Here is an 11241-nt window from a genome sequence, read left to right on the forward strand (position 1 = left end):
TTCAACTTAATTTGTTAACAGAGAAATTTAAATTAAAATATCATTTTTACCTGTAACCTTAGCAAAAATTCTAAAGCTTGGCTATATACTTTATTGTCAAACTATTGGGGAAGAAGGCATTTTCACATATATTGCTGATGTGAATGTAAAAATGGTACAATCCTTATGGAGAGAAAATTGATGATATCCAACAAAACTATGTGTATTTACTCTTTGACCCAGAAATTCCAGTTCTAGGAACTTAAACTAAACTATACCGCCAACAACATGAAAAAGACATGCACACGATTGTTCATGACAACACTACTTATAATAACACAATATTAGAAACAACTTTATGCCTACATTAGGAGGCTCATTGAACATATGGTAATAATGGAATAGTCTACACTTGGAAAAAAATGAAAAATATCTGAATGAATATGATAGAATTTCAGAATATATTAAGTGAAGAAAATTAAGATGCAAGAAAGTGTATAATAGGTGATCATTTGTGCAAGAAGGAAGAAAAAATTAAGTTTATTTGCAAAAAGAAATATAGAAAGAATATGAAAATAATGAAATTGCTTACTTACAAGAATAGATGGAAATGAGATAGAGGGAAGGGCTAGAGAAGAGGATGGGACTTCAAATGTATTTTTTTACATTAACATGGTTCAAAAGTCAGAACCATGTTTTATATATTCAAAAAAATAAAGTAAAAATCAATAAAAATGGGAGAAACCCTGCAACTGAATATAAACAAGGACAAACTTAACTATATGTCAAAGAGATAGCATAACCATACAGAGAAAACAAAAGAAAAAGAATTAATCCAAGTGATTTTGAGCAAGTATTGTGATTATACACCTTGAATGGGATATACTCAAAGGACAAAAGAATGGTAAAGAAATTGTGGTGGTGTTATTGTTAGAGCAATTCTTTTTTTTTTTTTTTTTTTTTTGTCCTTAAAGTAGGCTCCATGCCCAATGTGGAGCCCAGTGTGGGGCTTTGAACTCATGATCCTGAGATTAACATCTGGGCTGAAATCAAGAGTTGGACACCCAATTGACTGAGCCACCCAGGTGCCCCTATTGCTAGAGTGATTCATATGTTATGCTGTATGTAGCCTAGGACTCAGTAAATGAATAGATTTATTGATGTTTTCGTAGCCTTGGTTTGCACTATGGGAGAAGGACAAAACCAATCTGAAATGGGGGAAGGAGATGAAAGTCCAACTCTAACTGAAGTTAGAGATAATCTATAAACATTTATTTATTTTTCCTTTCTTAAAAGTTTAAATTCAATTAATTAACATATAATGTATTATTGGTTTCAGAGGTCAATGATTCCTCAGTCTTACATAATACCCAATGCCCATTATATCACATGACCTTCTTAATGTCTATCAACTAGTTATCCCATCCCCCACCCCCTCCCCTCTCACAACCCTCAGTTTGTTTCCTATGATTAAGAGTCTCTTATGGTTTGTCTCCCTCTCTGGTTTCACCTTGTTGTATTTTTTTCCTCTCTTCCCCTAAGATCCCCTGTTTTGTTTCTTAAATTCCACATACCAGTGAGATCATATGATAATTATCTTTCTCTGATTGACTTATTTCACTTAGCATAATACCCTCTAGTTCTAATCACGTCATTGCAAATGCAAGATTTCATTTTTTGATGGCTGAGTAGTACTCCATTGTGTGTGTGTGTGTGTGTGTGTGTGTGTGTATCTTTATGTGTAGATGTATATATGTGTATATATATATACATATACACATATAGTTATATATACACCACATCTCCTTTATCCATTCATCTGTCAATGGACATCTGGGCTCTTTCCATAGTTTGGCTATTGTGGACATTGCTGCTATAAACATTGGGGTGCAGGCCCCCCTTTGGATCACTACCTTTGTATCTTTGGTGTATACATATTTTAAAAAGAAAACTGTACTTCCTAGCTGTGTTCACTGAATGAGCTTGGACAAAATGACATGCCAGCAGCAATGAACACCCCTACCACCTAGATCTAGGTTTCTAAATGAAATCCCCCAACAACCAGAACCTTGAAGAAATGGCTAATTGCATGGCTGAGAAAGGAAAAATATAAGATTCATTGGACTAGTTTGTTTCATAAAGCTAAAACGTGCTTAAAAAAATGGATGGGGAACAGGAGGCCATGTGAAGGGGACTTGCTGGCCAAATCCATAATTACTTGAGCATCAAAATGAATAATGACTTGAATGGATTATAGTACTCTGATTAATAAGGGAATCCATAAATGCATTTTATATTAAAAGGATAACATTTAATCTTCTATTTTAAAAAGAATAAAAGAGTGGGATAGAGAAGAGAATTTTTTTTTTTTTAAATCGGGGAATGCCAACTAACAATATTAGGGGGAATGAGAGATATTTGCAAATCACCATTCTACAGTCACCCTGGCAGTAATCAATTCAGGCAAGAATCATCAGTGGATGGGAAAACCATGGAATATAAGAACAGTCACAGAGTATCACAGTATCTCCTTACAAATAACTTATAAATCACATGGAGGAAGGCACCTTTACAAGACAAAAATGAGGAAAACACACTTGAACCAAATTACCAAACTTAATGTCACCCACATAGGGTGTTTAACAATATCACATGTATCTCCCAATGGTATCAAGGACACAACATGACTTATTTTGTATTTCAGCCCAAAGAGTTTAATCCAATCCCAGCAATAAAGAAATAACTTGGATAAATCCAAATGGAAATGCACATACACAAAAAGCCAGCCTAAAGTTTTCAGTGACACAAAAGAACAAACCAACCAAAGACTAAAGAACTATTCTAGATTAAAAGAGGTAGAAAAGGCAGGACAAGTAAATAAATGCAATGTGTGGTCTTCACAGTGAATCTCATAAGTAATGACAGAAAACATGAACAAAATAATAAAAAGTCAATTAACTTATAACATTAACAAGTTTAAAGGAGTCAATCACATAATCACCTCAGAAAAAGTGCAGAAAAAGTATTAAATTCAATACCCACTCATGATTTTTTTAAAAACCTCTTAACAAATTAGTAATAAAATAGATCTTCTTAATCTCATAAAGAGTATCTACAGAAAAGCCGATAGCAGACATTTACACATACTGACAAAACATTAAACACTTTCATTTTGAACTTGGGAATTAGCATCACTTCCATGAAAAGTTGTAGTGGAGGCAGTACAGGAAGGAAAGAAAAAGTTACATAGATAGAAAAGAGAACAACAAAACTGTCATTCCTGGCAGGACTGACTATAGAGAAAATCCAAAAGAATATACAGATAAATTGTTAAAATTTATAAAAATTTAATTGGGTTCAAAATTAATACATAAAAAATCACTTCCATATGCCAATAATAGACATTTGCAAAATAAAAATTTACAAATCTACCTATCACACAACAAAATATCATATGCCTAAGAATAAATTAAACCAAATGAATACAAGACCTCACCAAAGAAACTACAAAACTTTGAGTTGCAATAAAGAAGATTGATCTAAACATGTTCTTGGTTTGGCAGGCTCAGTCGCATAAAGATGTTTGCTTTCCCCAACCTGATTCATGGAATGCAAAGCAATTTCGATCAAAAGCCCAATGGTTTTTTTGGGGGTAAAAAGTGACAGATAGTAAAATTTATGTGGAAGTTCAAAGTCATTTCTAAGAAGAAAAAACTAGAAAGACCTGTTTTCCCAAATAACAGAACTACTATAAAGCTGTAGAATTAAGACAACCTGCTATTGGCACAGGGATGGACAAATGGACAGATAAAGCCAAGTTTTGATACAGATGCAAGCAAATCCAAGCCCCTTGTATAGAAACAGAGGGGGCTCCTCACAGCAGTAAGGAAACAATGGACTTCTCCATAAATGGCCCTGGGACAACTACATACTTTCATGGGAAGAAAACTGTAAAATTGGGTTCCTCTCTTCTACTAGTCACAAAAACCAACCCCAGATGTACTAAAGACCCAAACGAGAAAAACAAATTTATGAAGTTTTAGAAGGAAATAGAGGATAATATCGTCAGAACTGCAAGGAAGGAGTTCTTAAATAAGACAAAAAGGGTACAAACCATGAAGGAATAGAGGAAAAGCTTTTAGTAAAATGTGAAAGATTTATGGATCTGAAGTGAAACCAGAGCAGAAGATTAAAAACTTTAGAAACAGAGAGATTGAATACCGAGCAGACCAGCAGCCATCGCTGTAGCCAGCAGCCTTGCACAGTGACCCCAGTTTCCCTCCTTTTTGTCCCTGCTTCCAACTCAGGAACAGAGAAAGCCAAATACGTTTCCCAAATCAATCACATAAGATGCCTGGCTTCTCATCCTACCTCCAGCTTCCCCAGGGCCACAGCTTCTAATCAGAACACACCCGAGGTCTTCCCTTTTTCACTATAAGCTTTCCCACTCCCCTGCCTGCCTTAAAGTCTCCACCAGACTCGAGTGATGGTGGCCGACTCCCCTGCTTCAGCAACCTCTGAATCCTCTCCATTTGTTCTCATTTGGGTCATCATCATTAACCTCCCCCAAATTCAGAATTTTGCTCATCTAAAGTCTCCATAAGGAGAGCAGAAAGACAAGTTTCAGAATATGTTTACTGTACGCATCGCCCTCAAAGAGCAAGTGCACAACCTGGATGAAAAACCCAAAAAAATCAATGGGAAGAAAGAAAAACCCATAGGAAAATAGGAAACACGCCTGAGCAGGCACTTCACAAAAGAGGAATTTAAATGATCAAAAAAAGCTCGGCCTCATTTAGCAACCAGGAAAATACAATCAGCCTGTTCATTGAGCATAGCAGGCCTTATCATTCTCCCCACCAAGCCCCCCCCACCCACCGACCCAGCCTGGCACTCCACACCCCTGCACGTCATTCACTGACCTTTATACACCCCTCCCACCTCACCTCACCTCACCCCCAATCAGAGAGGGTGTGTGGACCCCAGCCAGGCTTCTGGGGGCGTGAAAGCAAGTGCTCTCCCACTCTGGGTCCAGATGTCTCATTTGGAGGTGGTGAAAAATCATCTTTATGGCTTTCCAAACAAAGAAGGATGAGCTAGGTAGGGGTCGGGAGAAGAGAGGCAGAGAGGAATGTGACAGAGGCAGACTCTTCCCTGAATCATTAGCGCAGGAGGAACCCAGAGCCCTGACTGGGAGCCCACTCATTCAATCAGGGTCAGGAACACTAAAGAATGTGGGCCATCCTTTGGAGTTCATCATCCTGAAACCCGCCTTTTAACGAAAACAACGCAAAGCCCATAAATAGTCATGTCCCCTTTTTAAGGATGAGATGAAATCAAGGTCCAGGGAGCTAGAGCTTGGCCAAGGCCACACAGCATGGAGAACGAGAACCCAGGTCTCTGTGGCTCCCTGCACCTACGGCTTTTTTCTGCACCATGGAGCTCTAGGCCATCAGCACTCCTCCTCTAGCCCCAGACATGCCTCTTGCCCCACAGCCGTGGGCACTTGAACCTCAGCATTCCAGCCTGCCCGCTTCTAAACTGTGTTTTGTGCTCATGAAAAAGATCTACTCCTCTCTCAAGCTCCGTGCCCAAGCAACACGGGACACCAGCAGGCTGACCCACCGGTTGCCCTCTGAGCAAAAGGCAGACTTACCTTGGCCCAGAAGCAATAGCAGCCCCAGGAGGAAGATGCGTGGCTGCAGCCCCATGCCAGGATCCTCCCTGTGTCCCAGCCTTGGATGGGTCACTTGCGCAGATGGAGACTGCCACTCGTCCCCGTGTTTTATGCTCCTCTGTGGTCTGATAGCGTGCCTGTCATAAATTTTACTGTGTTCACCTTTGAAAGGGGGCAGTGGCCGGCTGTAAATGATAAATATTAACATTTAGGCAGAAGATTTCTCAAAGTAGATAGGTCAAGGATGGGTAGCATGTCCTAGACAAAGGCACCAAAAGGCTAGGACCCCATAGCTTCCCATAGGACCTTTGAATGGCCTCCCGGGATTGTAGATGTCCAAAACTTTCCAGGGTTGGGGCTCTGGCCTGCTGGGAGGAGCTTGGGATTGGAAATACAGGGCTGGAATCCCAGATTGACAGTAGCTTGAGTGAGTCCCTTAATGGGGGCTTTAGCTTCTCAGCTATAAGCTAGGGAAATAAAAGCCATAAATGGAGCAAAAGTACTTTGTAACAACTGTAAACCATAAAGTCCCTTCCAAATGTGACATCTCTTGGTGTGAAATGTGTTCCTGCAGTGCCTGAGGAGCACAGCTGGGTTCCCTGGTCTGCATGATCCAGAGGTTTCTGGCCCCACCTCCGAAGCCGTGGGTGGTGGGAGTGTTGGACGGATGTGCATGTCACACATCCATTGTCTGCACATTGAATGGAGAGATGCAAGCCAGAGAGGTGAGCCACTGGACCTCATCTGACAGTATTAGCATTTTGCTTCAGGCAATCGAATTTGAAATGCCGGGCAGGGTCTAAACCAGGCAGACAGAGTTGGAATTTAGAGCCTGGGTGCCAAAATACCTCGGGGGTGAAATTCAAATATTTTCCACAAATATCAAGTAACATTTGCCTTTGGATAATATGGACAAATGTATTAAAATCATCCTTGCGTTTTGGCCACTGTTAATGGCAGCAAGGCCGAGAGCCAGACTTCTGAGCTCCAGCTAGGAGTCTGGAGCTGGTTTCTATTGTTCAACCTCGGGTCTCGATCTGCTGACATTTTTTCAGTATGTTTCAAATCAGTTAGAGGTTGGTTGTGTTGAGTACAAAGTGAAATCTAAGTGGGCGGCCCTTCGTTCCTGGCTCTGTGACATTAAGATGTTGCCTTCCTTTGTCATCTGCTCAATAAAATGTGACTTGTGGGTAACCGCTGATTGGGCCATGCCAAAGCCTCAGCCTCAGAGCCGCGTGGAGGGCTTGGGTCACACCAGACGTGTGTGGGCACTGCCTCGATGGGCCCGGCTGGCTATGGGCTGGGTCCAGAGCCTGGAAGAGAGCAATACATGCAGAGAAGGAAGAGGGAGATACACCCACGGAGGGGCTTGCAAGGGCCATTTGGGCATGAGCTCCTGAACATAGGACACTCGTTATCTTCACCAACTGCTCACCAGCTCAACAAGAGACCCAAAGCTCAAAGCTACTCTCCCACTACTAAGGATGGCAGGAGTCCCTCCATGCCACCAGCAGCATTGAGGAATATCCCTGAACCTACATGGATTGAATGAAAGGTCAATGTTCCCCACTCAGCTTGGGCCAGTTAGAGGTAGGGTGGGACACATCATGGGAATTGGGCAGAATTCGGCTGTCTTGGGGCACCCAGGTGGCTCAGATGGTTAAGCATCTGCATTGGGCTCAGGTCATGATCCCAGGGTCCTGGGATCGAGCCCCACATCGGGCTGCCTGCTCTATGGGGAGCCTGCTTCTCTCGCTGCCTGCTGCTCCCCCTGCTTGTGCTCTCTCTCTCTGTCAAATAAATAAATAAGCCCTTTTAAAAAAAGAAAAGAAAAGAAAAATAGCCCGGCTTTACAATGCATACATCTGCTTCCACCTCTTAATGCTTCTCTGCACAACCACCATGGCCCAGCTGTGTTGGCAAACACACCAACCTTTAACCTCTTCTACATTTAGAAACATTGAGACGTGACTTAAAACACTTTCAGCCTTTGTGAGGCATTTGGTATAGGCCAGACTTAGGTAAAAGAAATGTTGGAATCCTGTCAACACATTGAGTCCTCATCAGTTGTGAGGCAGAGGGGGAATAACGTATCTCGGGCATCCTTACCAGGCACTGTGGGTGCCCTTCACCTGCATCAGCTTAATAAGCACGGAGTATCTGTGTGATCTATTAGCAGCTGTGAAAACTCCAGGACCAGTACTCATCATAGGCACAGGCCCATGGATTCAAATCTTCCAGCCTCCCTCAGGAGGCATCTTGGTGACAGAGCTGAGCACTTGCTGTTATTCAGAAATCCACAAGGGGGTGCTAGACTAAGCCCTGGCCACAGGGCCCATGGGGATTAAAGCGGCCCTGGCTGCTGAAGTGTTCCTCTTCCAAGCTGGGTACAACCTATTATTATCCCATGATTTTAATTTGGTGGACTGATCAGTCCATTTAAAAAGTTAAACAGAACATGAAATATCTAAGGGCATTGTCTATAGTAAGGGTAATTGATGTTTTTGGGAAACTTGTTGTACTCATAGGTGGGGATAGGAAATGTGTTTCTTAATATGGGTCAGTAAAAAAGAAATTGAATATCACTCCCTCAGACAGCAGTAGATCAGTTCCACAAAGAAATCCCTAGGCTTCAAGAAAAAGAAAACAGTTTTGTTCTTCTCTCTGATTAAAGATGCAACCACACCAAATTCCCTGTGCTGGCAGCTAAAAACAGTGCCTGTGATTGACACTGTGACTTGGGAAGAAAGCACAAGTCAAACTTTTTAGCAGTTGTGAGAAGAGACTAAGTGAAACTGTCCTTTTTTCAATAAGGAAACCTAGCCCCTAACTCCAGGGTGAACTCTGCCGATGTGATGGAAGTATGTGTCAGCAGCCTATCATCTAGGAAAGCACCGGTTCCCATTGATGCCTGTTTTACGGAAGACCTGAAGGTTGAAGGGGAAGGTACACATCAGAATTGTGGGAGGGGTGGGACAATCTGTCTCGAATAATCTGCACTGGTCCAGTAATGCCCTGAGAATTGTCTGCCCCGAATGATGGCTTTGCTGAAGTACCTCCTTGCCCTCACCATGATAGCCTTGTATCACTCACGCCTTCTGTGTGGAAAGAGTCCTATATACCTGGTGGGCTTCCTGAGGGAGAAGCTGGGCCTTTTCCTTCTTGCCATTCAGGCACTTCCAGAACCCTTCCTGCTAGAGCGTCTAGCTCAATGCCCTATGCATAAGAGGCCCTCACCAAATCTTCATTCGTTGGTTGAATAGTGTTCAGAGGTAAGAAGACAACTAGTTTGACCAAGCCTGTGTTCTCCAAGACCCTTCCCAGTCACAGAAGTTCAAGGTGCCTTGGCTTAGGAATCTCTAAACACAAACGTCATCCAGAAGCCAGTGTTCGTGTGTTTACACAACACAAGACCTGTGTGTACACACACATGTAAAACATTGTCCCGTGCAAGTAACTGAGCTTATCTGGCTTCCTTTGGGCAGAGGCTTTGCTTATAATCAAACAAGAAGTTTAATTAAGGAGTAAAAATAACAGACAAAATGGAGAAGGCACTAGTAACATATGTCTACCCAAAAATACCATTTTCAAATATCCCAGCCATATTAATAAAAAGAGAAAGAACAACAGGGCAAATCTCAGGAGAACATACACTCCATGAGACCTGGCCTCCTTGTTCTTTGCTATATCGCAGGAGCTAGTACCGTGCCTGAAGTAGCAGGCATTCACTAGATGTTGGATGAATAAATAAATGAAGAGCGGAATAAAAGGGAAGACACCAAGACTCCTATAAAAAGATCAGCTCAATGGAACAAAATAGAAAAGATGAAAGGGGTAAACATCATGGCTTAGGATAGAAAATTGAGGAAAAAGAGAGGCCTGTGGCCCCAATCCCATGAAGCGTGATGGGAAAACAAAAGAGAAGCAACATGGAGGCTCCCAGCTCATGGCTCTTCCCCCAAGGTCACACGGTTATTCTCCTGCACAGTGGTTCTCCATTCTGGCTGCAGATTGGAATCACCTGGGAAGATTTTAGGACAAATACCCCTGCCTGTGCTTCCCCTACAGACATTCTGAATTAATTGGTCTAGGGTAGGACTTGGTCATGGGTCATTTTTAAAATTCCCTGATGGATCCCAATGTGTAGCCAGGGCTGAGGGCTCGGACTCAGTGGAGCCAGGGCTGCCTGGTGCCCAGCACTGAAGGATGGAGAGGGTTCCATCTCTCCTGCTGCAGACAAGCCAGAGGTCCACATGACAATGCCTCGAAAGTCTACTGAGAGCTAACAAAGTCGGACTGACTGGTGGCCTGTCTAGAGAGGGGCCCCATAGAAATATGGGGGAGAGGAGTGTTGGGACTTATGTCTCAGAGGTCAGGGAGTAAATGGAGAAACGGCCAGACTCTGGGGCCTGGAGAGGCTCAGTCCCCAAGCACCAGGATATGTGGGTCAAAGTCCCGGATCAACAATATGACCCATTATTATCTACAGCCATTTGCTCTTCCTCATGTGTTAGTTTCCTGATCTGGGAGGTTGACACAGAAATTCCATTCACTGATGTGCAGTGTGAAGAACAGGGCCATGGAGAGTGGGGAAAGGGTAAGAGGAGCTGTCTACCACAAGCATATGGGGTACTCCCCTTCTTGCACCAGCTATTACTATAGAAATGGTACCACCCCGGCTGACCACCATTCACAGCTTGAGCCCTGACATCCTCTAAGTCACACGGTTATACTGCATTGCTCCCTCTCTCTCCTCTCCCTTCTGCCATCTTCAGACTCAGCCCCCCAGTGCTTCCCAACCTTTCTGTCTCCCAACACATGGATGATGGTGATGTTCACGCAGCACACAGGGTGAGCAGACAGGGCAGTTTGTGGCCTGAGATGATCAGCTGGGAGTCTGGGACAGCCCCAAGCTCTGCTCCTGGTGGGCCTCTAGGGGGATCAATGTCTTTGCCCATCTCTACCCCTTAGTGCACTTACCTCTAGGTGAAGACTTAAATAGCATTTGGTGAGCACCTACTAGGTGCTTGCTACTTGAACTCATAACGTTATCTTATTTAATACTAGCCACATTCCTCAGGGGGTTAAAAGTCTCAGCTAAGGTCACTCAACTAGTAGGTTGTAAAAAGGAGTTTCTGATCCAAGTCTTCTCCCGCTATACCTGTTAGTTTCTCTCTACATGACTGAGAGATGCTCCTGGTGAAATGGCCTTAAGGGCCCCTCCAGAGAGAAACCCAGGTAAGGCTCTGCATTCTGCATTGGTGGAGGGCAGCCTGTGACTCATGCACTCAGTTGGGCAGGGGAGTCTAGTGGTGTGACTATTCCCTCCTGGGAGAGAAGTATGAGTGGACCACTCAGCCGGACCACCACCCAGCCAGGGCCTGCACTAACCTGCAGAGGAAATGTGGTTTCTCTTGGTGGAGGCACCAGAGGCATTGTCCTCTTGGTCCCACCTCAAGAAGACCAGAGAACCAAACAGGGATGTTCTGCTCCATCTCAGCTGGTGAATCTCAGGCCTGCTGTGACCTCCTCTCCCTTCGTGGGAAGAATCCCACCCAGAGGCAGGAAAACAATAGGGATGAGGT

General features: G+C 43.3%; 1 protein-coding gene across 1 annotated transcript in view; it reads right to left on the reverse strand.

Annotated features, from left to right (window-relative positions):
- Positions 1–5717, reverse strand: part of PLB1 (phospholipase B1) — a 122389-nt gene extending 116672 nt beyond the window's left edge. Inside the window, exon 1 of the mRNA XM_080814535.1 lies at positions 5636–5717. Within this exon, the coding sequence (XP_080670661.1) occupies positions 5636–5690 (55 nt within the window). The 5' untranslated portion in view covers positions 5691–5717. The remainder of the gene's footprint in view (positions 1–5635) is intronic.
- Positions 5718–11241: the final 5524 nt, after the last annotated feature.

This window comes from Martes martes (assembly GCF_963455335.1).
Source record: "Martes martes genome assembly, chromosome: 9".
Lineage (NCBI taxonomy): Eukaryota > Metazoa > Chordata > Mammalia > Carnivora > Mustelidae > Martes > Martes martes.